At 43.5% G+C, this 27,127-nt stretch overlaps 3 protein-coding genes across 7 annotated transcripts; 1 reads left to right on the top strand and 2 right to left on the bottom strand.

The window, feature by feature from the left end:
* Window positions 1-1,328: 1,328 nt before the first annotated feature.
* Window positions 1,329-6,692, bottom strand: ZMAT2 (zinc finger matrin-type 2). Its single transcript, XM_010990709.3, has 6 exons — window positions 6,535-6,692; window positions 6,110-6,203; window positions 4,960-5,083; window positions 3,671-3,744; window positions 3,090-3,235; window positions 1,329-2,375 (listed from the first exon to the last, which is right to left on the bottom strand). The coding sequence occupies exons 1-6, from the start codon at window positions 6,550-6,552 to the stop codon at window positions 2,232-2,234; spliced, it is 600 nt and encodes a 199-aa protein (XP_010989011.1). The 5' UTR covers window positions 6,553-6,692; the 3' UTR covers window positions 1,329-2,231.
* On the bottom strand, window positions 6,109-14,493 carry HARS2 (histidyl-tRNA synthetase 2, mitochondrial). 4 transcript variants are annotated; one of them, XR_004135893.1, is made up of 14 exons: window positions 14,190-14,493; window positions 12,723-12,797; window positions 12,110-12,229; window positions 11,924-12,019; window positions 11,089-11,214; window positions 10,875-10,982; window positions 10,518-10,616; window positions 10,116-10,209; window positions 9,621-9,748; window positions 9,287-9,529; window positions 8,992-9,108; window positions 8,624-8,770; window positions 7,954-8,214; window positions 6,109-6,203 (listed from the first exon to the last, which is right to left on the bottom strand). XR_004135893.1 is itself a non-coding variant. In XM_010990706.2 (13 exons), the coding sequence occupies exons 1-13, from the start codon at window positions 14,406-14,408 to the stop codon at window positions 8,155-8,157; spliced, it is 1,632 nt and encodes a 543-aa protein (XP_010989008.1). In that variant the 5' UTR covers window positions 14,409-14,493; the 3' UTR covers window positions 7,400-8,154. The 4 variants fall into 4 exon arrangements, 3 of the variants coding, with proteins under 3 accessions (XP_010989008.1, XP_010989009.1, XP_064340432.1); XM_010990706.2 differs by lacking the exon at window positions 6,109-6,203 and having other exon boundaries at window positions 7,400-8,214; XM_010990707.2 differs by lacking the exon at window positions 6,109-6,203 and having other exon boundaries at window positions 7,400-8,214; window positions 11,149-11,214.
* A 43-nt stretch (window positions 14,494-14,536) lies between these two features.
* HARS1 (histidyl-tRNA synthetase 1) lies at window positions 14,537-27,057 on the top strand. 2 transcript variants are annotated; one of them, XM_010990713.3, is made up of 13 exons: window positions 14,537-14,796; window positions 15,004-15,093; window positions 19,543-19,662; window positions 21,664-21,759; window positions 22,423-22,548; window positions 23,167-23,274; window positions 23,426-23,524; window positions 23,755-23,848; window positions 24,065-24,192; window positions 24,284-24,526; window positions 25,832-25,948; window positions 26,148-26,294; window positions 26,636-27,057. In XM_010990713.3, exons 1-13 carry the CDS (start codon window positions 14,635-14,637, stop codon window positions 26,705-26,707), a joined length of 1,602 nt encoding a protein of 533 aa, XP_010989015.2. In that variant the 5' UTR covers window positions 14,537-14,634; the 3' UTR covers window positions 26,708-27,057. The 2 variants fall into 2 exon arrangements, with proteins under 2 accessions (XP_010989015.2, XP_010989013.1); XM_010990711.3 differs by having other exon boundaries at window positions 14,538-14,724.
* Window positions 27,058-27,127: the final 70 nt, after the last annotated feature.

The following is a 27,127-nucleotide window of genomic DNA, read 5'->3' as shown; positions in this document are numbered from 1 at the left end:
CAAACCACTTGCCTGTCCCAAGAGAATTTAGAAACTGGAATTCAGAACTGCTTTTTAGTAGAGATGATCAGAAGTCAGATTTTGCTGGTATCAAAAAGGGAGGGAAATCACTTGAGGCCAAAGTTGAATTAGTTGCCTGATGAATAGTGAACCATGGAAGGAACTCAGCTCACTGACATATTCTCCAGCCTGCCTTGAAAAGGAGAACAAAAGGATCCCGTTGACAAGGGCAGATTCTTACCCAAGGACCTGTAGAACACATAATCCTGCCAAGGAAAGCACCAACTAATCTGCCTGCAGTGGCCAAATATTGTATGAGAAACTCTGAGAGGCCTTAAGCCAGTAGATAAAGATACATTCAGTTTCCAGTGGCAAGATTCAGCATTAGAAGTAAGTTAGACAAAATGAATGCCTGACAGCAAGGGAATTTTGCACAAAAGTCCAGACTATGGTACTTTGGGGGACCCACAAGTGATCTGATTCAGATGCTACATAAAGTTGTATGAGGGACTAGATGAGGCACAGAATGTCAACAAGCCGTACGAAGCAGCCTTGTTAACCCAAATAGAGCCTATTTAGCAGGATATAGAACCAGCTAAAGTTGTTACAGAATTCACCTGCTTAAAGTTGTGTAACTATCATGTTTGGTTTTTTTGTTTGTTTGTTTGTTTGTTTAATTTAAGGGGCTTTTATTCCCCCTCTGCAACCCTGGGACCTGGCACAGTACCTGACCCAGGGAATATCAAAGTTGTTTTGGCTTAGTTATTAACCAGTCTGTGCTATCTAATTCTCAAATTAGACCAAAGGGAAGGCAGCTTCTCAAAGGCTCTCAGTTGGGCTGGGAGGAGGAATTCTGCCCCACCCCACTCTGGGAGACACTGATATCCTTAGTTGTCCCAACTTGGAGAGGAGATGCTGCTAGCATCTAGCAAGCAGAGGCTAGGGATACTCTAAACCTCCTGCAATGCACAAGGGAGCCCCCACAACAAAGAATTATCCAGTCCAAAATGTCAACAGTGCAAAAACTAAAAATCAAGAAACCAGTAACCCTGTGCCTAGCCTAACTGCAGATAGTAAGGAAAACACTAAGTTTTCAGCCCTGAGCTCTGCTATTCCAAAAATAAAAGATTAAAGGAGGCTAAAATTACAGGAAAAGTTTTGTTCAGACTCCTCCAGACACAGATCCCATCAGAGGAAAATAGAACTCATGTTGAAGGAACCTAGAAAAAAAAGTGACAGGGCTCAAATGAAGGGACAATTTCAAAAGAGTAAGTGTGGGAAAGAAAAAACAATACACAGGGAAGAATATGGAATGTTCCCACCAAATATGAAATAGGCCCAGTCAATGCCATTTATTATACATGTTGAACAGCCTCTGAGACCCAAGGGCTCCCATATGAGGTTTTCTCCTTTTTCTTTTTTGCATCAAACAGGTTCTTCCAAGAGCCTGCTTACAAGGAAGACAAAAACAATCCTCAATAAAATGAAACAAACAGGAAAAGGTGAACAGTCTACATATGAAGAACAAAGGTTAAAAAACTCAGCAGACAAATACCACACCAAACACTCATCCCATTTAATTTCCTGTTACATGCTCTGAGGAAGCCGAGATAACCAGGCTCCAAGGCAGCAATGCTCTGAGGCTCTTGCTCAGGCTCCCTCTATGTGACAGATTCATGCACACACACCTGCACACACCACTGACCCAGGCAGAGGTACACATGCATGCACAGTGGCCAGAGAACCACGGCGGGGGAGGTGGGAAGTGAGGGGAGAATGGGGAAAGCAGGGGTCAGTCAAGGATATGTTATCAACTGGAAAGTGGGGACCCAGAGAACCTTTCTGCTGTAGGCTAAACAAGAGTCAAAATTAAAACAAAGGCAGAACACAGGATAAATGTAGGGTGTTCAGATAAGAGAATGAAGAGATGAAGAGAGGGGGAAAGATGCAGGGAGAGTTTCAGGAAAGCAGCCTCAGAAGAGGAGGTTTTTCTTTATTGGGAACTTGGATGGTCAGAGGTCCTGTGACTCCAGTGATATACTGAGGCTGAAGGAATATGCCACAGAGGATTCCTCTGCATCCTGTGCTCTCTCCCAAGGCAGAGGGCAACCACAAACACCCACCCTCTAGCCCTCCCCATTGCCACTCTTAAGGATTTCCCAAGTACCTCCCAAAAAATGATGCCCACACACACAAAGTTAGGCCCAGCAAAAAGCCAGGCATAGAAAGCCTCAGTAACTCTTCTTGGTGGAACCAAAACCAGAGAAGCCCATCACAGCTGCCATTTCATCATCCTCCTCAAATGTCAAGTCCTCCTCAGCCCTCCTTTTCTTCTCCTTCTGTTTCTCTTTCTTGTAGGCTTTGGCCTTTTCCTCCTAGAGGGGAAATCACTCAGAATCAGTTCAGAATCCTGAGCCAAATGTTGTTGAAAGAGACAGGTAGCTTACTTGTCATCTTTAGAAGAAAATAATTAAACACAAAGTAAAATTTCAAGAGCAGAGGAAAAGCCATGGTAAAGATTATAAGGGACAAGAAAGAGAAGTTTGAGCCTGTGGAGAGCACTTCTCAATCCAACATCCCAGTTCATCTCTAGTTCTTAAGGTGATGGAAGCAAAGCCATATAATGAGAACTAGCAGTCTGGGGCATACAGTACAAGCTAGGAACTGGTCTAAAGGCTTTATGTATATTATATACGAAGGTCTCTATACGGGAAAATGGAGGCACAGAAAGTTTATATAGCTTGCCCAAGATTCACAGCTAGTAAGTGGAGGAAACAGAATTCTGACCCAGTCAGCCTGGTTCCACAGGCCTACTGGGGACTAGGTGCACTTAGTTAGTTGCTCCTATAGTTTAAAAATATATATCTATCGCCTAGAGAGTCCAGAAAAAAAAGATAGCTTTAGAGCCATTTCCTTCAGATCATGAGAGTCTCAAACAAGGGCAATAAACGTTTCCCTTAATAAACAGAAATTCAGGAGATAAAACTCTCCTTTTGGGGTGGGAATAGAATGAGGAAAAAAGCCTTCCCATGATTCATAACATAAAATTCAAAGCTGGGGAGTGGAGAGAGAAGGATAGTAGAGCATACCTCTTCTCTGAGCTCCTTCATCCTTTCCTCAAAATCATAATCTTTCTGCTTCTCTTCCATCTTCTTCTTGTTGACTTCAAAGCGTTTCTTTACCTGATCCAAGGTGGAACGTTCCACACGCATAGACATGCCTAGGTTTCGCTGATCTAGGTGGGGTCAAAAGTTAAGAAGGTAAGGTCGTTACAACATCCTAATCCCCTCAAAAAGTCTTTTCCAGACATTAAAAAAAATTTCATAAAACACTCAGTAAAAATAATTTGGGCTAAAAAAAAACTCCCATGGCAGCAGCCCCAGGTAACAAGACATAAATGGCTTTCAACTGCCCTTACTGAGCAGATGGACACCAGTGGGGACAGGTGGGCCCAGGAGAAGACCATGAATTAGGCTTGGTGAGAGTCTAGAACAAACTCTCACCTCATGGACTTCAGGAATATTAAATAATGAAGTAAAGTATGGCCTGTACTGAAGCAACTAGAGAATTCCCCACATTAAAAAAAGAGGCCAACAGAAACTACCCTTTCCCCCACCACACCTCCAAAACCCAATCTCAGACCCAGTAACAAACTACCTCCAAGCCTTACGTTTCTTTCCATTAATGTGATCCAGGAAGTTGATAGAGTCTTTCACCACACAGTCACAGACATTGCAGTAATATCTAGCAAACAGAAAGAAACAGCACTAGGGTCAAATCTGGTTGTAAGGATTTTATCGTTTTTCAACCAAGAATCTCATATTTTTAGGTAAGAGTTCTTTTTAGAAGAAAGAGACAATTCTCACTGCCAACTTCCAACATAGCCCCCACAATGATCCCACCCTCCCAGTATTCCTACACTGTATAGCCCTTCCCCATTTGTACCAGGGTTAGTCTGTGTGATCAACAGAATATGTTAAAAACGATGTTATGTCACTTTCAAGATTAGGTTACTAAAAAAAAGAACATGTGGCTCTGTCTTAGTCTGTGCATTTGGATTGCTTGCTCTGGGGAAGCCACTTGCTCTGTTGTGAATAACACTATGAAGTGGCCCATGGAGCACAGAAGTGAGGCCTCCAAACTAAAGCCACGTAAGAGAGCTTGGAAACAGATCCTCCAGCCTCACTTATACCTCAGAGGAATGCAGACCCAGCTGATACCTCAATGGCAGCTTTGTTACAGACCCTGAGCCAGAACCACCTAGGCATACCTTTCCCAGATTCCTTACCCACAGATATTATGAGCTATCTGTTGTTTCATGCTGCTAAATTTTGGGTTAATGTATTATTTCATATAGCAATAGATAACTAACACAAAGAGGAATGACAACAGTGGGTTTACTAAGCAGCTCAGAAAAGTGTCATTCATTGCTATCTGTGTTATCCTTCTGCTGAAAAACCTAACTGGACAGAAAAGTAGTTGTGGGCAAAAAGATGAAGAGTTCTTGTGGGGACCCTTCTTCCTAAAGGTTATAGTCTTGGTCTCAGAACAATGTGCACAACCAGGAAATCCATAAAAACTACAACCATTGCACCAGTCTGGAAGCTCAACCCCCTTTATTCACTCTCAGCTGCTCATGGGCTCCACTGTAGCTTCACCTAATTTCTTCCCTAGAAATCGCCTCAGTAGTCCATTGCTTCATTTCTTCCTCTGGCAGGAGAACAAACAATCCTTTTTAAGATATTAAGAAATAGCTATAGTGCTAAAGAAGAAACCTATAGAGTGACCCCTCGTAGAGACATTATTATGCTAACATGAGACCTCAGAGGACAAAAGATGGAATTATAGGAAACAAGGCTGTTATTCTGGGGCCAAGGACATTGCTCAACACTTCCTAAAACCCACAGATAGTTTATTAGACTTAGTCTTGGTTGCAGAGAAAGATAAAAAGCCACTCACCCTCCCATCTCAGATTGTGGGGTGGTCTTGGTAATGACAATTGTCTTCCCGAGTTTGGATTCCAGGTCCACCTTGTAGTCCCTATGCCGGAGAAGCTCCCGCTTGACTGGCTGCACTGGTTTTCCTGAAATATAATGGGGAAAGAAGTCCCTTCTTTATTAGTGTTCTTTAATCAGAAAGGAAAAGAAATGCATGAAACACAAAATTCAGAGGTCTATTTTCATCTCTTTTTTGAAACCTGAAGCAAGGGACACAATGGGCACTTCTAGAAGCAGCTAGGGAGAATCTCAACACAGGAAAAATGATTAGCAATGCTTAACTCTCTACATCTTTTCTCCATTTTAAAGCTAACAAGCCTAAAAGCAATGTTCTTTTAATCATGAATTAATTGAACTGAAAGGAGCACTTCTACATTTTCACAAAAAGCCACCTTTTAAAAGAAGAGCAAGACCACTCAGTAATGCTTTCAAACAGATACACCAAGCATAACACAGAAAGGAGTGTTCTGAGAGCTAGGGAAAATTTTTAAAGGGGTATCAACATTTAGTAAATAGATATCTGTTACACGCCGAACACTATTGTACAAATTACATGAAAACTAAAAGGATTAATGTATGCATGGCAGTGTTGAAGTAAAGTAGAAGAAGAATAGACAAATTTGAAAACACGTAAGAAAATAAGACATTCCTTTTCGTATAGTGGAACCTCTATTTAGGAGAGGAGCACCGTTTCCCTGACATTATGTAAGGCACAGAAAACAGAACTAAGCAGAAACTGAAATAATCCCATGTTCCCTGATGAAGGAAAGAGAAGCTCTTCAATAGCAGTAATACACATTAGCAAATCACACCACTTGACTTCTCTGTCACTACTAACGATTCCACTCCCTTCTCCGTACTTGGGGAAAGTACTAAATGAACCAAGCAAAGGGAGGGCAAGGAAGCAGAGAACCACAGAACTGGAAAGCACCTCAAAACTACTTCAGTTCATCTCCTTGCTCTCATACCTGAAGAAATCGAAGATTAGGGAGGCAATGCTCTGCCAGAGGTTACACAGGTTAGGGGGACAGCGCATTTCAACTCCCCACCCACACTCTCCAGCCATTGCATCCTCTACAACACACTTAGCACTTGATAGAGCAGACACCCACCATCCTTCTTTTCTCTCTCTTCCGTGAGCCTCTTCTCGGCGAGCTTCTCATACTCATCTTTGTCCCACTTTCGGCGAAAGTCCAAGTTTTTTGTCTGTGGGGAAAAGGTGCTCAAGATTCGTCGCTAATCGTGTCTGACCCCTGGAAAAACGGCAGGAGCCGCGTCCTCGCTGCCAAAGCGGCCTGGGGACCTGGGAGAGGGAAACCTCTCCGGGCAGCACCAGGAGGCTGAGGTTGCCTCAGGACCCCAACCAGAGACCTCCCCGATTCCACTGACCCTGTGCCAAGGCCTTACGGGGCAGCTCTTGAACCGGGGCCATTAGACCGCGAGGAGGTGTCAGGACTCAGTCCGGCGCAGGATATTCAGGGCGGAGAAACCCCCTCAACCCCCCACCCTAAACCTCCTGCTCACACACAACACCTACCCCGCTGCCGGACGCCATCTTCACTGCGAAGTGAATGGGAAGCCGGAAAATGCCGTAAAAAGCGGCCTTGAGCCGTAAAGCAAGCTGGCCTCCAATAAGCTTAGAGTCTCGCGTTCTAAACGAGCTAAGGACTGGAGGGCTCCTAAAACCGGATCGTCGGCCCCGCCTCTGCTCCAAGGAAATGGCGCATGCGCAAAGAGAGTATGAAGCAACACGGAAGTAAGGGCGCCTGCAAGCGTTTTTCTACCCTGGCTTTCAAAACAACCATATACTCAACTCTTCTATTTCACAAAAGAGGAAAATAAGGTTCAGATCAGTGCTTTCTGATCTGGTCTAATCAACTTGCGTGAGATGCCAAGAGTTTCCAAACCTCCTTTCAGGCCAAAGTGCTGTTATTAGGGGCTCTAGATGCTTCATTTCCCTGTATGCACTATAGATATGGCCCCATTGCACCCAAGTGTTTGGAATGGCTGCAACCTTACCAACGCACTTACAGAAATCGCTTTTTGCATTTTGTCTCTTTATCTTGAAGCTATTACCCTTTGGTTAACTCACTTTTCCTTCAACTGAGAAACATTACAGTCATTCAATCTATAGGGCACAATTTCATCAACATGATCAACTTGGGAAGGCCAGCCTCCAGCAACGCTCTAGGGTGAAGAATTCTAAAAGATGCCTCACTATATACTGATTTAGTGACATGACTGTATCTCCAAGTTGGGGAGAGGCGGAACTGTGGCTGATCCCTTCACTAAATACAGAAGCATCACACCAGGGAGGTTACTTCTAGCTCACAGAATCCTCCAGTGTACATTTTCTATGGCCTATGCAAGCCAATCCCTTGATGACAGATTACCCAAACTACTACATTTAGTATTTTATTTAATAAATTATACAACCACTTCTAGAACAGCCACCTCCACAGCAGGACATGGAATAGTCAGAGCAGTGATTCTGGCACAGGTAATGGTCTCCAAAATCTCAAAAGGTCAGATTTCCATCTTGTGAGGTCACCTATTAAGTTCAATATTCAAGATTATTAAACAGACAGCCTCACCCTGCTATTATTAACAGTGGATAGGCTAGAAAGATGCCACATGAATTTGGGCACTGCTATGCCATTGGAATAGCATCCCTGTCCTCAAACAAAACAGAAAGTAGTCATTGCCTCTCCTCACTGTCTCCCAAAAACTCCCTGGACAGGTCAAGGGCAGACTGTGAACAAACTCCCCAAAATCTGGTTCAGAAGCCAGAATGGAAGGCTAAGTATTTGACTTCTGATCTCAATAGTTCAGAATCCTCTCAACCTGAGGGGACTTTCCCAGAGACTTGTTCACAGCAATCAACTCAGCACCTGTTGGCAGCATTCAATGGCATTTCAAATCCACTCTTCAATTAGAGCATGTCTCTTTCACATACCAGCCATCTGCGCCCATGCAGTATAGCTGCTCACACTAGCCCAGGAGTCCTCAGGGACTTCTACAGTTCTGTGCCCAGGAAGGATGGAGGATGCAGAGGCACTTGTCACCCATCCTGGCCAGCAGTTGTAAAGTCCATCAAGAACTCAGTGGTAGATGAAACCTTTTTTACAAAGAGCAGCAGATGGCATTCAGGCAAGGATCAAGACTCGGACAGTCGCTTCTGAACTTCAGCCACAAGATTTTCCCGTTTAATGGCCACCTGAAACATAAGAGAACCCTCATGTGACAAACTAGCGAATGATACTAGTTCCTTAGCCACTGTTTTTCCAGATTCATTTAACTCTGCATCTTCTTCTACTACTTACGTGACCAGTAGAGAGTACTATGGGCTTCAAGCTGACCTGAAGAATGGATGCCTTTTTGACTAAAGGGATTCAAACACCTGAAGTATGTCTATTTTGTTGATTAGTCTTGAAATACCCATTGAGATTTCATTTGTTCTTTTCCCCACCCAGCCAATACTCAGTGGCTACAACTGTTGCCTGGGGTGGGAGCTCAATCACTATAACCCTGGAGATATTTCCTCAGCCAGAATATACATGTTTCTTAAGGAATCTAAGAAAGGTAGAAACACTTGGTCCCTTCTATTTCTGCCTGCCTCAACTTACCTCCTCCCTGCTGGCCACTGAACGGAGTTTGATGACCCCTTCCTTCAGTTCTTGCTCACCAATAATGACCATCAGGGGAATGCCCATGTTTTCACAGTAGCGCAGTTGGGTTAGTAGTTTAGGGTTGTTCTTATACATCAGCTCTGCCTGAAAAGGTTGAAGAATAGGAGGTTTAGAAGTGGTCACACCACTCAAACCCCAGGAGTAAGCATATCCAAAGAAGTAAGTAGCTAGCCCTCTCACTCTAAGAAGATACTCTAATGAACATTAGAAAGGTCTTAAGTTCCACCCTAGGCATAAGTTGGAAATGGGCCTGGTGCCTGAATTCCACATATACCTAGACAGTTTGGATATTAACTCCACCATACCTTGATCCCAGCATCCCAAAGCTCTGCAATTAGCTTCAAACGTTCTTGGAGAAAGTTCTTCTGTGGAGTGGCTACAAACACTTCAGTCTCTGTGGTCCGTATCTTCTCACCAACATTCTAATAAAACAGAGAGAGAGAGAGAAAATAAAACTAATAAAAACTTCCTTTGCACCAGTAATTCCAAAAATAAAAACTAAAACAAAAAGAATCATCAGAAAAACAGACCAACTGTACCTCTAGAAACATGAGAGTTTTTAAGGTCTCCAGCCCCACTCGACCCCTACCTAGGACCTACCTTCATCCTCTGCTCCACAATTGAGAAGATTCGCTCTACCCCAATGCTGAGCCCCACACACGGCACCTTGTGGCCTTTGGGGTCAAACATGCCCACCAGCCCATCATAGCGCCCACCAGCAGCCACACTGCCCACATTCAGGGGCTCCTCCCCAGCCCGAGCTGAGGTCTGTAGCAGCACTGCTTCATAGATCACTCCTGTATAGTAGTCCAGGCCCCGAGCCAGGCTCAGGTCAAAGGAGATCTGTGGGGATATGGCTCTAGTTAGTTTCAGACAAGACTCAGGACCCTGAGAGCACCAGATACAGCAGGAGGTCACTTGCAACTCAGCTTACCTTCTCAGCAACTCCAAATAAAGTCAGGTATTCAAACAGCAGCTTCAGGTCTCTCAAGCCCTCTAGGGCATGCTGGTTCTGGGACAGTTCTGAATCCTGGAACATTTGCTCCACCAAAGACACCCCACCTGGAAAGATACGTGGGAGAAATAAGGTCTGTGCTATTCACCCAAATGTGTTTCATCTATATTTATCCCTAATGTGCTCCAGCTAGTCCTCCTCAGTTTCTTACCAAAAGAAAAAAGAAGAAAAGAAAAGAAACAAAGAAAGGAAGGAAGAAATCTTGATCACCTATGACCAGATTCCCTTTCTCTGCCTCCGTCTTTGCCATCTGAGAACATAAACAGGTTACAATAAGTAAAAAAGCATTTAAATTCAAATCAGGCTCTGGAACTTAGCACATTTATGGAAAGGAGATATTTCAGAGGTAGAAGCTATACACATATCACCCTCACTCTGGTTCTTTCATGTACCTCTGAAAACACTGATTCTTACCATGACATTGAACATAGTCCCCAATTCGATCAGCCACTTCAGGAGCCAGGCCTTTCTTTGCCACCATCTCATGTCTCACATCTTTCCAAGACATCTGCACAAACACCCAAACATTAGCCTAGCCCCAAGATCCTTTTTTCCCTAAATGGAAAAGGACACCTCATTTTCATTCAGTATGTATGTTACAACTAGCTAACACTATACCCAGCAAAATCAGAGGCAGCTTAGGAAATCCAACCATAATCTCAAAACTTAGATCTTGCTTCAGAATGTCTCCTTACCATCCTCCCAGAAATAGCTCACTTTTAGTCACCATCTCCTTATTTTCCTCCAAGAGTACATAGATTTGAGAGCAGGGCAGAAACTCTTATAAGACCTACTGAAGCATGTGTTCTTTGTTACCTTGTCTAGTTTGTCTATCGAGGAGCAGATGGCATGGAATTTGCTTTCAGGAATACCACAGACAGCAAATATCCCATCCAAAATCCGCCGGTCATTGACCTGTGAACTCAAAGGAAGTAACACAAATGCCTTGTCAATGACCTCTCCCTCAAAATAATGGCAGTCCCTACTCTCCAGACTCATAAAGGGATAGAAAAGAAATTTCACAGGATGACTATATAGATATATATGATACGCAACACACCTGTACTAAGAGAGTCCTAGAGCTACAGTTTGAATGGCTAGGGACACCTATGTTTTGAGATAGCATCAGGCTAAGTCCAGACTTCTCCCCTCAGTCCTCAGCCCTGTTCTTACCTTAATGAGAAAATCCCCCAGCTGCAATCCACTAAGGATTTCACACATGATCTTCAAACACTCTGCATCAGGGATCATAGGATCAAATTGACCAGCAATGTCAAAATCCTACAGCAAAGAAAAAGACAGGAAAAAAAGAAATCACTGAGCAACCAGTTCCATGGGTATAGCCCACAGAACTATCACACCATGCTTCCTCCACCAGGTCACTTACACACTGGCAGAACTCCCTGTAGCGGCCTTGGACTATGGTTGGGCTCTCCCGCCGCCATACCTTTCCAACATGGTAGCGTTTCATCTTCTTCACTTTATTCATGGCCAGGTAACGAGCAAAAGGGACCTCATATAAATAGGTTAAGGAGGAAGGATACTGATCCAAAATTTAGGCCCAGTGTACGAACATTAGGGAAGACTGGGCCTCTCTCAATTGGATCTCATCCACTAGGATGAGAATAACGATCTTCTCTGTCTGGTTTCCCACTATCTCCAAGGCCAAGCAGGGCTTTGCACTCAATACGTACTAAACAGTGTCAAATGAAGGAAATCCACCTAACAAAACTTCAAGTTCAGTAGAAAGCAGGGGAAGCAGAGATAAAAATGACCCAAGAACATCAAGTCCAGGCCATTCCCTCCCAATTCTCAACTGTCTCAGAACAGTTAAGCTTCAAAACCTGGATTCACCTACAACTCCTATGTCAATGTTTCTTAAAGTGTAGGTCTGGGACCACCTGCATCTTAATTACCCAGGTACCTGTTTAAAATGCAGATTGCTGAACTGCACTCCAGCTACAGAATTAAGAATATATGGGGCTAAAGGTCAAGAATCTGTATTTTTGCAAGCTTCCCCAAGGCATTCTGATACACTATAAACTTAAATGACAGTGCTCAGGCCAGGCTCTGCTGGCAGAAATGCTTTCTGGAAGGAACTGGAAGTAAAGGCTGCTGCCAATAAATCCATGGGGTTCCAGAATCATTCTTGTCCCTTTTGTGAGAGAAAGACCTCTAGGTTTGGAAAGATGTAAGACAGGCATCAGTACTCAGAAGGATACAGTAAGGTCATAGCGCAAGGACAACAGCTCTCCACCCTGATCCTTCAGATCATAGATGAGCATGGAGTCCTCTCCATACTTCTCAGTAAGCATTTCCTGCAGAAGTCAAACAGAAAGAGGACTTCAGATCATAGGCTAAAAGCCCTTTGGGAAACGGAGTTCCAGCACTCTTTTTTCTCCTCTTACCTTTAGCTCAAATGCTGGGGTATCCAACCCCTTTGCTCCATGACGTTTAAAGCAGCTAACAACCATATCAAGAATTTTCTCCCTCACAACCATCTGCTGGGGACTAAGATCTCTGGTGCCCTAGAAACCAAAAGGAATCAGAGTGAAAACAAAGACAAAAGCAAGTCCACTTAAGACAAAGAGTTAAACCACTTCTATAATTTAAGGTCTGGAGTTGAAATCTCTTTTGAGTTTAGAGGACTCTGAGCCCCACCCAATACCTTAAGAATAGTGAAGTTTGAAGTTTATACTGTATAACACAGGGAAATATATACAAGATCTTGTGGTAGCTCACGGTGAAAAAGAATGTGATAATGCATATATGTATGTTCATGTATGACTGAAAAATTGTGCTCTACACTGGAAATTGACACAACATTGTAAACTGACTATAACTCAATAAAATAAAATAAAAATAAAATAGACAATAAAAAAAATAGTGAGGTTTGTTGCTGTTGTTGTTGCTTTCAGTTTAAATTTAAAAAAAAACATTAAAAGGAGTCAGGAACAGAAGCAGAGTAGAGAACAGAACTCCAAGGCACTATAATGGACAGGGTGGGAAAAAGGGCATTACCTTTGGGGTCTTGATAATAAAATTCGATTTCTCTTGATGTGGTTTCAGTTGGGATGTTAACGTTGCCTCTGCAACCTGGCAGAAGAAATGTGAGACATAGCTCCTCTCAATACTGGTGAGACCTGTGGTATCTCTGGCTCTGAGTATCATGCAAAAACTTTTGGCCCTGAGCAACAAGAAGCCTGAACACTATTTTATCTAATCCAATCTCAGCCTACCTGCAAAAACCCAGCTGTATCTACAATATATATGCAATACACATGAGATGAGGTATTTACCATACAAGCTTCCTCAGCATATTTGGAGTCTTTAAATACATGAAATCATTTAACCACCCAAGAACAATGAAGGCACAGAGCAAACCAACACTGCCACAATCACCACCAACAACCATCTAAAAGTAGGGATTAGTATGATCTCCAGTTCTCAGTTCCTACCCAAAGAGTGAAAATAAGAATTTTTAATAAGGTAGCAATGGTCATTAGGCTTGGAGATAGGGAAAATGTAACTTGAAGACAGAAGAGAACCAGCGCAAGAACACAGAACATCTCTGTGGAATGAACAGGAATGGATTTCCTGGGTGAACTAAAAATAATAATAGTGGGGACAGGGTATAGCTCAAAGTGTTAGAGTATTCACTTAGCATGCAGGAGGTCCTGGGTTCAATCCCCAGTACCTCCTCTAAAAATAAATAAACCTAATTATCCCCCCCTCCAAAAATAAGAAGAAGAAGAAGTAGCAGTAGTAGCAGTAGTAGTAATAATAGGATGCAGTGACTGCAAACTAAAACAAAAGATCTGAGCCCTGTTGTTCATGATAGCACAAAAGCATCTACCAGGAAGACAATACTGTCTTTCCCAAGGTAAAACAGAATCAGTGATTTTGTTTATTACCAGCAGGCTGCATGCCCTTCCAGAAATATAGAGGGTGTGATAGTTCTATACTTTGGCGGATTCTATCCTCCAAAGGATGGCAGTTAAAGTCCACAATCCCTCCTCTACGAATCCAAAATCTCTGAAAACTGAAAAAAAAAAAAAAAAAAATGGAGGGCGGACCTCATTTTGAGGTAAACTGTAATGCGAATTCAGTCGACTTATGGTCGTTAGTCATCTCACTTAGTAAGAATAGTCATATTTTGCTTAAAATTTTTTTTAATATTTGACCCTGAGGTTCAGATAAGGGGTTGTGGACCTATATTAAAATCTCCCTTACTGTGTAGCCATAGGTAAGTCATTTAAGCTTGCACCTCCGTTTCCTCAAATGTAAAATGGAAATAGTAATCCCAACCTCTCACGATTGCTATGAGAATTAAATGACAAAGCATCCTTAAAGGCCTTAACTCTGTGTCGGTACATGGTGGGCACTCAAAAACCGACTGTAATACTGCGGGAGTACAGGCCGCGAGTCAATGCTTTCAAACCTGGAGATCCTGCCCCAACAGACCAGAGCTATCTCAGTCTGGCTCACCTGGCTATGAGAATGGACCACCCGGATGCACACAGCACCGGGAGGCCGCCGGAGCTGGCCAAGCAGCGAAGCCCAGGCCCTCCTATGCAGGAGTCCGAGCTGGGGCATCGTGAGGCAGGAGTCCGACTTTCCGGGACAGGAGGCAAAGGACCTAGGGAGGAGGCAGGCAAGACCCCAAGAAGGGTACAGCGCGCTGTGAAGGCGAAGCCCGAGCACCATAGAGGAGGAGAGCGCTTCCACACCTCCCGAATCCCAAAAGGCACCTCAGGTCCTCTCCTGCTCCCGCCCAGCTTTAGCACTTCCGGTACAGCCGGAAGTGGTTGTTGCACTAGATGGTGGCTCTCTAGGCGTTCAGACCTGCAACTCGATAGACGGAAGTCATCCGAGCTGAGGCTGAGGCCACCACAGCCGATCTGGGAGCGGTCAGCTCCAGTTGGCAGTCAGTATGGCAGAGCGAGCGGCGCTGGAAGAACTGGTGCGACTTCAGGGAGAGCGTGTGCGGGGCCTCAAGCAGCAGAAGGCCAGCGCCGAGCAGGTGCGACCGAGGCGGCAGGGGAGGGGCCAAAGCAAGGCCGAGGAGGACAGAGCTGGGGTGGTCTGCACAGAGGTCAGCGATGTGTAAGAAGGGACCGGACTGGTAGGGAGGAGGACAGGCTGAGTGGGGAGGTAACAGGGGTAGGACCCGAGAGAAGCAAAGCTAGGCCTGGGTGAGAGATCTGCCTCCGATTCGAATGAGGGAGGGATACTGAATGAATGGCGGAAGGAGGGGGTGGCAGATATGATAGCCTACCTAGCGCCTACTTTCCCTCCACAGATCGAGGAGGAGGTGGCAAAACTACTGAAACTGAAGGCACAGCTGGGCCCTGATGAAGGGAAACAGAAATTCGTACTCAAAACCCCCAAGGTAAATATCATTCCTTCAGGGAGCCTCTGAGAGGGTCCCTAATTCCACTCATAAGGATGCATATCCAGAGGATCTGAAATACTGCAAAAGAAACAACAATTGCTCTGGGCGCCAACCTGGGCTGGACTCCACTTGAGTCATTCTGGGATGGCAAAGTGATGACAGAAACTAGGCCAGCTGGATGCTTAGGGGAATCAGCCTGCTACTGCTACTCTTTCTTTCATTCAGTAAATATTTATTGAGTGCTTACTATGTGCCTAGCACTGTCCAAAGAAGTGAGTGTATCATGGTGAACAATATAGCCCGCCCTCAGGGAACTTACATTCTACTGAAGGATCTAGACTTAAGAGAAATAATCCCACAAGTGGATATGTAACTACAAATTGTTTTAAGTGATGTAAAGAAATAACAAGGATGCTCTGAGAAAAATAAAGGAGAACTGAGGAGTCTGAGAAAACCTTCCTAAAGAAGTGATAGACTAGCTGACCTAATAGATGAGTGGGAGATAGCTAGGTGAAGAGTGTGAGGAAGATAACTCCATGTAAGGCATGGAAATCCTGAAACAACGAAGAACCTTGGTAGTTTCCAGGAACTAGAAAAAGACATTTATGATTAAAACCAAATACAGAGGGAGAGTAGAGCGGAATGAGGTTGGAGATTCCTAGCTCAGCCTCCCGGATTTCAGTTCAGATGTCACTTTCTGTAAGTTCTATAAACCGACCTATTTACCCTTTATCTGGATTCCTCTGGCACTTCATAACTATCTCTGTTACTGCATTTGTTGCTGACTTTTCATTATTCACATGGTTTATTTAACCTGAGAGGCTGAGATTAGGTGCCTGGAACTTCATAAGTATTCAATGAATGTATGTGAAAGTGAATTCTAAAGGAGAGGGGAGATGATCTGTTTTCCTTCTGTTAAGATGTCACCTTTTAAGATTAATTCTTTGGACTCCTAAATTCATTGACCTATTCCTTCTACACATAACTCACTTCACAGGTTAAGGAAACAGTGTAAAAACCCCTAGGCATTGATCATCGATATTTATTTAAACTATTGGGTGAAAAGATTAATGGGAATTTATGATAGACCAGGCTGGCCTCACCTAAACCCAATGATTGATTTTAGCATCACTAAAAGTAGGACAACCAGGCATTATGTTCCTCCTGGTATGATGCAATAAGAAGTACACATCACCTATTCTTGCCAAGAAAAATTGTACCTGAATCTAATCAGGTCTTCAGACCTATCTACCAGTTTACCTAACTACCAGTTTACTGAAAATATGGGAGATGGACAGACATGTTAAATGGATATATATACTGTTAACCAAATCTAGAATGAGAAAAATTCTTTGCAAAAAAAGACTCAATTTCTTCAATAAATAAAGGACATTTTTTTAAAAGGAAATGAAACTGCTACAGATTAAATAGACATTAGACGGATCAGCCAGATACAAGGCATGAACTTCATTTAGAATCTGATTCAAACCAACCAACCATAAAAAAATATTATTGAAGCAATTGGGGTTAATTAAACATGGTTTGGGCGTTAGGTTAAGGGTTGCTGTTAGTTTTGCTGTTTGTAAAAAAAAAGGTATTGTAATGTTTTATTTTTTAATCCTTAAATGTTAGAGAATCATATGAAGTATTTATGGATAAAATGATATGATATATAGGATTTGCCTTTTTTTTTTTTAATGGAGGTACTGGGGTTTGAACCCAGGACCTCCTGCATGCTAAGCATGCTCTCTACCAGTGAGCTATACCCTCCCCCTGGGATTTATTTTAAAACACTGCAGGAAAAAAAAAATCTTGGGACTTACATAAGAATACCAGATGCTGATAGTTGTTGGAGCTGGGTAATAGATACATGATGGGGTCCAGTGTACCATTATCTATAAAGTGTGTTTGAAAATTTCCATAATATAATGTTAAAAGAGAATAAGATTAGAGGGGAGGGTATAGCTCAAGTGATAGAGCACATGCTTAGCATGCAGGAGGTCCTGGGTTCAATCTCCACTACCTCCTCTAAAAATAAATAAATCTAATTACCTCTCCCCCTGCCAAAATAAAATAATACAATAATAAATAAGATATTTTTAAATACTACTACTAAAAAAAGAATGAGATTATACTGGAGAGTTACTGTCCACTTTAGTTTGTTGAAATATACTTCTTGACATGTGATTCATAATTAACAACAGAAAGCTCAGTATCACGGGGAAAGGACTCCTAAAGGAATCTTCCTGGTCAAAATTATTTTAATACTGTAGTTTGCCTTTTTCACTTCATTTGCAGTGAAGGTGCATAAGCACTGGTGAGTAGAACTGCTGGTGTCTCAGCACAAATCAAGATGGTGGCACCAAACTGTACTAATAATAACCACTATGTCCTTTACTTTCATGAACTCACAGTAAAAAAAAATTCAGTTTCACTTAAGAATGTCTTTGATAAAATAGTAAAAATTACTAATTTTATTGAACACTGACCCTTGAGTACACTCTTTTTTAATATTCTATATGATGAAATGGGAAGTACACGTAAAGCACTTCTGCTGTATTCCAAAGTAGCAAAAACGCTCGTGCCATTGTGTGAATTTTAAGTGGAACTAGCTACTTTTTTTCATGGAAAATATTTTTTATTTGAAAGAAAAACTGAAAGATAAACTATTGTTTTAAAGATTTAGATATCTGGCAGACATTTTCACAACAATGAACAAAGTGAGCCTTGTACCTCAAGGAAAACATCCGACAGTATTTGTTGCCAGTGATAGAATTCAAGTGTTCAAGTCAAAGTTATAACTTGTATTTTCCACCATGAGCTTGACATCTTCCCAGTACTTGAAGACTTTCCTCATGAGAACTATGTTGACATTAACAAATATGGTTTTCTGATATTGTATAATGAAATATATCAACATTTGGAAGCTCTGTATAACTGTTACCAAAGAATCAATATTTTCTAAATGACCAATGCATGATGTTATAGAATCATGCCTGTGTAAAAATATCCAAAGTACAAGATAGAGTAACAGATAGTTTTTAAATTTTAGTGAAATATACATAACATAAAATTTGCCATTTCATCCATTTTCGGGTGTACATTTCAGTGGCTTTAAGTACATTCACATCGTTGTGCAACCATCACTTCTATTCATCCCCAGAACTTTTTTCATCATATCAAACAAAATCTTTACCCATTAAACAGTAACTCCCCACTCTACCCTCTCTCCAGTCCCTGGTACCATTGTTTTACTTTCTGTCTCTATGAATTCTGGGTACCTTATAATGGATTTTAATGTAACAATATGAGTAGTTCACTTATGTAGTTTCAGATTCCACATTGCAACCAATCTTTAAGAAACTACTGCTTTTTGGGTTTTTAGTGTAGTTTAAGAAGAATATCTACAGTTAGCTGAAAAGTTTATTAAAATATTCCTCTTTTTACAATTATACATCACTGTAAGGCCAGATTTTCTTTATATACTCAACCAGAACAACAAATCACAACAGAACAGACTGCAAAAAGCATATATGAGAATACAGCTGTCTTCTGTTTACCCAGACATTAAAGATTTACGAAAATGTAAATCAGTGCCACTCTTCTCACCAACTTTTTTTGTTCTGGGAAGTAGTTACATTTTCCTAAAATGTTATTTATGTTAACATGTAATAGATTTTCTATTTGTTAAGTGAATTAATAAATATTTTTAGATATCTTCAGTTTTAATTTCTAATACAATAAATATTTATAGTGATATAATCCACTTTGGGGTCATTAATAAATAGTAAGAGTATAAAGAGGCCCTGAGACCAAAAAGCTCCTACATGGGAGTAGCATGTAAAAGCCCAAACTAGAAACTTTGACCTGGAAGAACAGAGTTCTAGTACTGACTGCCACCAACCTGCTGAGTGGTCTTAAGTAATGACTTAGCTTCTCAACATCTTCTAATTCATCAAAAAAATGTATCTGCCCAGCTCATGCCATAGGGCTATCAGAAACAAATTAGGAAACAAATAGTATTCATTAGGATTTCTATTTTAAGTTCTGTTAGGAGAGAATGTTCCTTGTAAAGTTCGGAATTCAATTAGCTAAGCCAGCTTGAGTTGGTTATATGCCTGTCATCAGGTAGGTGTTTTCTGTTGGGCAGAGTAATGTTCTGTTATCCCAGAAAATTAGTATAGGAAAATTTCTCAGAGAATAGAGTTCCAAGAACTCTAGAAAATAGGACCAAGCCAAAAAGCTGGCAGGGGCAAGGGGTGGGGGACTTAGAAGGCTGAGAGCAAATGGCTGTGATAACTAATAGGGAATTGTTTGTAGGAAAATCTAAGTTTGGGGCAAGGTTTGCATTCATCATCGTTAAGGTCATGCTTTTATATTTCTAGACCTTATTGTTCTTTGTTTTTAAACCCCATCCCTGGTTCTTTGGCTGATTTTGACTCCAAGGGCACAAGAGACTACAGTCCCCGGCAGATGGCAGTTCGGGAGAAGGTGTTTGAAGTAATCATCAGCTGCTTCAAGCGCCATGGTGCAGAAGTGATTGACACACCTGTGTTTGAACTAAAGGTGAGGGGCAGTGAAGAGAGACTGCATGGTGGAAGGATGGGATACAGACAACGAAGCAGATAACAACAGTGAGAGCCTAAAGGTCTCTCTGTTGTTGCAGACAAAGATTAGTATTTTCTCCAGTGAGACGGGGCACGGGACGGGCGTAGAGGGAGAGGCCCTGCCTTTTACTTACCTTGGTTGAGGCCAGCAGCTTCCAAAAGAGAGCCCTCCTCAGAAACGGAAGTTGTTATGGCTCCTGTCAACACTGAATTTCATGGTACCTGTGCTTGAGATGTTTCCCAGATGCATGCAAACCAAACATATAAAGGATGAATATGCAACCAGCCTATTGATGGACCCTGAGGTTGTTTCTAGTTCTTTGCTATTAAAAGCAGGTTGCATCACTGACTGCTTAAAATCTAGTGATTCCAGATGCATTTATAATAAAATTCAAACCCTTTACTCAGGCTTACAAGGCCCTACATGATCTGGCCACTGCCTGCCTTTCCCACCTCGTCTCATGCTCTTCTTCCCCCTGTGCACTGTGCTACTAGGGTCTTTTTCTATTCCTGGAACATACTAAATGTGTTTCTGTCTTAGGGCCTTTGTTCTTGCTCTTCCCTCTTCCTTAGCTCCCTTTTCCCCTAGCTCTTTGCATGACTTGAATTTCAGAGTAAATTATAGACATGACAGATTTTAATGTCAGATCTCAACTAAAATGCCATTCCTTAAATAATCCTTTTCAAATTCCTTGTCTAAAGTAGCCCTATCACTATCAGAAAATTACCTATTAATCTGTTTCTTTCCATGGTGTACTGCCTGAATCTTGTTACTATAGAAGATTCTTGAGGGCATGGACTGCCTTTGTTCACTGATACATACGCAGGGCTTGGAACTGTGTCTAGTACTGGTGCACATTTATCTGCAGGGTAAATTCATAGAAGTAGAATTTCTGGGTCAAATGGTTGTACTCCTTCCTATTTCTACCAACTATATTAGTTTGCTAGGGCTGCCATAACAAAATACCATAGACTGGGTGGCTTGTACAACAGAAATTAAAAAAGAAAAAAAAAATTTATTGTCTGGAGGCTAGAAGTCCAAGATAAACTGTCAACAGGGTTGGCTCCTTCTGAGGGTCATGATGGAAGGATCAGTTCCAGGTCTGTCTCCTTGGCTTTTAGATGATGTCTTTTCCCTGGGTCTTCACATCATCTTCCCTCCTCTGTGTCCAAATTTCCTCTTTTTATAAGGATCTCAGTTATATTGGATTAGGACCCACCCTGGTGATCTCATTTTTGCTTAATTACTTCTTTAAAGACCCTATCTCCAAATATAGTCCCACTCTGAGGTTACTGGGGGAAAGGGGCTTCCATATATGAATTTTGAAGGGACACAATTCCACCCATAACACCAACTACTGTGTGAGTGTTTCTATTTTTGACACACTGGGAGTTTTCACGCTTTTTAAACTTAGCCAGTCTGGTAGGTAAAATATATTCACATCTTGCTGAGGATATCACAGGGCAAGGACTACTTTTTTTAGTTTTGGCTTTTGACAGTGTTCAAATCTCAGGTGCTATAAAAAAAAATTTATCTTTGTTGATTTAATAACCCACTCCTAAGAGTTTAGCCTCCAAAAATTATTCAAAAGAAAAAAACTATGTACCCAAATATATTTATTGAAATGCTATGGAATATTTTTTTCAATTGGAATAACCTAAACACGTAGCAGTTTCATACTAGGAAGGAAGTAAATACAGAGCTTCCCACTGGAATATTATGCAGCTTTTAACAGTAATACTTCAGTTGTGTCACAAAATGGAAATGTGATAAGCAGAAAACAGAACTGGTGTTTCTTTTTGGTTATAATTAACATCGAATACATAAGCATTGGGAGAGCAGAAGAAATATAGACAAGTTGAAATCAATTACGTTAGAGTGGTAGGTTTTTGTTTTTAAAACTTCCTTTTAAATTGTTATATTTATCACTGTGACCACATTTCTTTATGTTTTCTCCAGGAAACACTGACTGGAAAGTATGGGGAAGACTCTAAGCTTATCTATGACCTGAAGGACCAGGGTGGGGAGCTGCTGTCCCTTCGCTACGACCTCACTGTATCTTTCTAAACTTGGGCTCTTGACACTTTGGATGGACTGGCCCTCAGTGAGCTGAGGCTATTTCTAGCCTTAGGTTTGGGGACAGCTAGACATAGATTGGATAAAATATAATGCCTTTAGCAATCAGGGAAATTATTTCTCTAAACCAGGAGCTGGACTTTGGCTAAACAGAGCATAGCCTTAGAAGACTTCTGAATCCTGAGAAAGACCTCAGCTTTTGTCAGGGCCCATTCTGACTCTGCCAGCAATCCCCTGGCTCTAGAATACCTCTCCCTTGCCCTGTCCAGTGGACAGAGTTCTCTTTAATTGACCAACAGCATGTTTCCTTTATTTCCAAGCTATGTCAGAGAATCATCTGCTTAGAGATCCTACTTGGGGCCCTTTTTCTGCTCCCTGGCCAATCTGCCCAGCCCCCTGCAGTGCTCGGCAAAGCCCAGCGGGGAGACACTACCAAAGAGAAAGGAGCCTTAATGTTTTTTGAGACTTCAGCTTTCCCTTGTGGTAACAAAGCTGATTATTGCTGATGTTCAGAAATGTTGTTAATCTTATAGGTGGCAGTTTTACCCACACAGGGTAGAGTTAGAGCCCAGCTTCTGCTGGTGAAGATAATCAAATTCCAGACATGCGGGAGGGGCTTTCTCCTTAACTCTTTGTCATCAGGTTCCTTTTGCTCGATATTTGGCAATGAATAAACTGACCAACATTAAACGCTACCACATAGCAAAAGTATACCGGCGGGATAACCCAGCCATGACACGAGGCCGATACCGGGAATTCTACCAGTGTGTGAGTATGCGGGGCAGGATGGGTAAGGTGGCCCTCCCTTGAGCCAGTAGAACCTACTGAGTGCTCATGGTGTCCTGAACAAACTGGTTGTCCCAGATGATGCTAGCCCTAAGATTTCTTTAGCATTTTCATATACAGGACAGAGGTTATTCACCCCATTTTATATATGAGTAAACTTGCAGCTCAGCAAGATGAAGAGATCATAGGGATAAGAAAGAAAAAGTTAGGATTAGACCTCTTGGTCCAGTGCTCTTTGTCTTAAACCTATGATAGGATCACAGCAGAGGATGGGGAAATTGGATTTGAGGTATCATATCCTCCAGACTGGTGGCAGAGCTTCTGAGTGAATAGGGACAATGACTAAGGCAATATAATTGCCCCCACAGTGGTAGAAATAAGGAAAAATAGATGAGATATGAAAGAATAGCCCAATAGATGGGAAGGAAACCAGGACTGGTAAGAGACCCAAGAATGCTGGAGTTTTGCCCTGGGCTGACAATCAGACAGAATGAAGGTGGTCTGTGCATGAGTGCAAAGAGGCCTCCTCCAGAGTTCCCAGGAGTCCTCACTTAAGAAGATTATACGCCTGAGAACCTCTTGCTACCCCTCTCCCTGCAGGATTTTGACATTGCCGGGCAGTTTGACCCCATGATTCCTGATGCAGAGTGCCTGAAGATCATGTGTGAGATCCTGAGTTCACTTCAGATAGGCGACTTCCTGGTCAAGGTCAGCTGAATGGGGCTGGGAAGGCACAGTTGGGCCTGGTCTCTCTCACAGGAGAAGGTCCTTGTGCAGAAGGACAAGGAGCCCAAGTGACCAAGGCTGTCGAGGGTCATGTAAAGAGATTCTCTCCTCACTGTTCCTCGGGTCACTGCAGGTGAATGACCGGCGCATCCTGGACGGGATGTTTGCCATCTGTGGTGTTCCTGACAGCAAGTTCCGCACCATCTGCTCCTCAGTGGACAAGCTGGACAAGGTAACAACCCAAACACTTGACTCTTCTTTTCCCAGATCCCACCCTGCCCTGAGAAATGGAAAAGATGAGGAGAGAGAGGGCCCTGCCTCTATGCCCACCAGAGGAAAGTTAGCCCCAGGATGTAGGTTGACAGGCAGTTTCTGCTTAAGACCACCCCCTGAGGAGGGCCTACTCTTGCTCTGCAGTGAGGAAGCTGCCCAGGGGTCCCTGACTGGTTTCTGTCTGCCCAGGTGTCCTGGGAGGAAGTAAAGAATGAGATGGTAGGAGAGAAGGGTCTCGCACCTGAGGTTGCTGACCACATTGGGGACTACGTCCAGCAGCATGGTGAGAAATAAACCCTGCCTCCCCAGCAGCCATCCCACTGCCCTCAGCCTAAAGCCGAAACCCCTCTGTGTGTGCGTATGTATAGGAGAGGGGCAGGGGGAATGTACGTGTTATCTGTGTGTATGCACTCATGCATACGTGTGTAGTCCAGAGGCAAAGGTAGAACCCTTATCTTTTTCTTGTCAGTCAGTCTGGCTCACAAATCTGTCTCCCCAGGTGGGGTATCTCTAGTGAAACAGCTGCTCCAGGATCCTAAACTGTCCCAAAACAAGCAGGCCTTGGAGGGTCTGGGAGACCTGAAGCTGCTATTTGAGTATCTGACCCTGTTTGGCATTGCTGACAAGGTGAGTCAGCTTGGGGTGGGAGCCACAGCTGAGCTCTGGGGCTGGAGGTCCTTGATCCTCTTCTGGCCTGACCCTGTTCTTGTCCCCCCAGATATCGTTCGACCTGAGCCTTGCTCGAGGGCTGGACTACTATACTGGGGTGATCTATGAGGCAGTGCTGCTGCAGTCCCCAGCCCAGGCAGGGGAAGAACCCCTGGGCGTGGGCAGTGTGGCCGCTGGAGGGCGCTATGATGGGCTTGTGGGCATGTTTGACCCCAAAGGGCGCAAGGTGCCATGCGTGGGGCTCAGCATTGGGGTAGAGCGGATCTTCTCCATCGTGGAGCAGAGGCTGGAGGTAGGTCTCGGTGCTGGGTAGAAGACCCTCTGGGAGCTGGTGGCATCTGAGCTATCTTCTTTGATCTTTAAGGGGGCAATTGGTGCTGCTTTGGGCAAGGAGTATCTTTGCAAAGAAACGGAGAAAAGAGAATTGCTGTCCTTCACAGACACCTACCCCATTATAGGCCAACTTGATGGATCTCTGATCATTCTTCACAAATTCTTTTGTTCTGGGTCCCTAATTCCCTCAGGGCTGTCAGGAATCTAGGCCAGTTTATCCGAAGACTCGGATCTTCCTCCTAATACAGAATACTTAATATTTTAGTACTCTGTGCCAGGGACTGTGCCTAGTGCTTTTCATGCATGGTCTAATAAAATTCTTAAACAGCCCTCTGAGGGTAGCTACCTTTATTATTTACATTTTGCAGACAAGGGAACTAAAGTATTATAGATCAAATAATTTGCCCAAGGTGTAAGTGGCAGAGTCAGAATTTGAATCCAGGCCTCCGAACTCCAATGTCTTGCTCCCAACCACTATGGGATATTGTCTCTAAGTGGGAAGCATGGGTCTGAGGCTCTGGGATCCCTCAGACAGTGCTCTTGACTCTCTAGCACCTAGAGTAACATGAGGGAAGCCCTTCGTGGCCTCAAACCCTCCTTTGCTGCTACTGCTCTTAACTGTCTGGTTGCATTTCTTCCCCTGAGGAAGGCTCTGGCAGTAACCTTCCCACTACCCCTCTATCCTTTTCTCTAGAGTGGAAACTACTTGTGTTTCCCAATTGAGGTCACTGTTCCAATAGGCATCTTGTGTTCTAAGAACTATGGAACTGTTTTCCAGAAAAAGACATGGACAGCGGCAGCAGCAGCATTCTCTCTCCCCCCTAATCCACACACACCTTGGGTTGTACCCTGTGCCTGAAGCATGAGACGCAGTCTCTTGACCAGGCAGAAAGTAAGTAAGTGGGAACTAGAACTGCCAGGGGTGACCAGATTGGCTGGGTGAGCTCAGTGAGGATCACTTCCTTGTGAATGCTCTTGTGGACCCATAAAGTACTAGCTGGAGGTAAGTTTGAAGTTACTGTACATAAGCTACCTTTGTCCTACATTATTTATTCTGGCAAGACATATGTACAAGCCAGTCAGTTCATTTCTTATTCTTCTAAGAGCTACCTTTTTTTTTTCGGCCCAGTTGCTAGATGAGAAGACTAGCCTGCCCTGGTGGAGCTGGGCCTGGTCTCAGAATCCTGACAGGAGCCTGCTCTGGTTGTTCACTGACAGTGGTATAAAGAGCAGCCCAGCTGTTTCTTAACTGCTTCTTCCCTAGGCATTGGAGGAGAAGGTACGGACCACAGAGACACAGGTGCTTGTGGCATCCGCACAGAAGAAGCTGCTGGAGGAGAGACTGAAGCTGGTCTCCGAGCTCTGGGATGCCGGGATCAAGGTAGAGGAGGCAAGCCCCAGGGTGGCAGCAAATTTGGGAGTGCTGGGCACAATGAAATAAAAGCTCATCCACAGTGACCCTGCCACTACTGTGACTTCTTGGGGTGAAGGTCAGAGCAAAGTACTAGCTTGGGCCCCAAGGAAGTTGTCCCTGAGGGCTGCAGAAGCCTGCCTTCATCTTCTTCCCTGGTCCCCTGCAGGCAGAGCTGCTCTACAAGAAGAACCCCAAGTTACTGAACCAACTGCAGTACTGTGAGGAGACAGGCATCCCACTGGTGGCCATCATCGGTGAGCAAGAGCTCAAGGATGGGGTCATCAAGCTCCGCTCAGTGGCCAGCAGGGAAGAGGTAAGCAGGTGGGCAGGAAGGCTGAGGGATAGGCAATGGAAGCCATTTCGGCAGGCCAATGCCCAATTCGAGACCTGAGCAAAGCCTGGCATTCATATTAGCACCCACTCGTAATGGACTTAAGGGGTGTAGCATGTTACTGTGGTCATGTAGGGTTAACTGTCCATCCCACACATCCCCTGTGTCTCTCTGGTTCCCCCAAGCACTGTCTCCCCTGAGATGTTTGATTGGGTTCCTGCTCCCAGCTGAGCCTGACCTGATGCCTAGAGGAAGGCATGGGCACTCAGAGAGCAGTGGAGCTGCAAGATGCTTATTCCACCTTGTTCCTCCATCCTGGGCAGGTGGACATCCGAAGAGAAGACCTTGTGGAGGAAATCAAAAGGAGAACAAACCAGCCCATTTGCATCTGCTGAGTTGAGCAGAGGACCAGAGGAAAGTGGGACTGGCATTATTTAAGGCTAAGACAAAACTCTGCATATGTACTTCAACAGCTTTGCACATTTCTGTTCCAGCAGGAAGACCTAAAGTGGTCGGAACAGAGACTTTTTAATTTTTATTATGATTATTTTATTGGTAATCACAGGCAAAAATGGCCAGGTACTACACCATTTTCCACATGAGGCCCTGGGGGCTTAGTTGCCTGTGTTCCTGAGCTACACGGACCAGTCGGAGATGGTCTCCTCTGCAGGGCCCTACACCAGAAGGAAGGAACGTTCCCCACCACCAGCCGCCAAAGGTCCAATAAAATGCCTCAACCACTGGAGCCTGCCTGTGTCACTATTGCCTAGCCCTGCCTTCCCTCTCAGAACCTGGGCCTCCCACTGCGACCACTT

This window comes from Camelus dromedarius, chromosome 3 (genome assembly GCF_036321535.1).
Source record: "Camelus dromedarius isolate mCamDro1 chromosome 3, mCamDro1.pat, whole genome shotgun sequence".
Classification (NCBI taxonomy): domain Eukaryota; kingdom Metazoa; phylum Chordata; class Mammalia; order Artiodactyla; family Camelidae; genus Camelus; species Camelus dromedarius.
This window is presented reverse-complemented; position numbering and strand designations above follow the sequence as displayed.

What these genes read in the sequence shown, in the direction of transcription:
- ZMAT2 (XM_010990709.3), bottom strand. An exon ending in AGAGAGAGAAAAGAAGGATG is followed by an intron (nt 5,084 to 6,109) that starts GTGGGTGTCTGC and finishes ATTATATTTCAG; the next exon opens with GAAAACCAGTGCAGCCAGTC. An exon ending in TGAAGGAGCTCAGAGAAGAG is followed by an intron (nt 2,376 to 3,089) that starts GTATGCTCTACT and finishes TTTCCCCTCTAG; the next exon opens with GAGGAAAAGGCCAAAGCCTA.
- HARS2 (XM_010990706.2), bottom strand. Translation starts at nt 14,408, where the DNA reads ATGGTGCTCGGGCTTCGCCTTCACAGCGCGCTGTACCCTTCTTGGGGT. An exon ending in TGGTCCATTCTCATAGCCAG is followed by an intron (nt 12,798 to 14,189) that starts GTGAGCCAGACT and finishes TTCTTCTGCCAG; the next exon opens with GTTGCAGAGGCAACGTTAAC. An exon ending in GGACTATGTTCAATGTCATG is followed by an intron (nt 9,749 to 10,115) that starts GTAAGAATCAGT and finishes GTATCTTTCCAG; the next exon opens with GTGGGGTGTCTTTGGTGGAG.
- HARS1 (XM_010990713.3), top strand. Translation starts at nt 14,635, where the DNA reads ATGGCAGAGCGAGCGGCGCTGGAAGAACTGGTGCGACTTCAGGGAGAG. An exon ending in CCCTTCGCTACGACCTCACT is followed by an intron (nt 21,760 to 22,422) that starts GTATCTTTCTAA and finishes CTTTGTCATCAG; the next exon opens with GTTCCTTTTGCTCGATATTT. An exon ending in TAGGCGACTTCCTGGTCAAG is followed by an intron (nt 23,275 to 23,425) that starts GTCAGCTGAATG and finishes GGGTCACTGCAG; the next exon opens with GTGAATGACCGGCGCATCCT.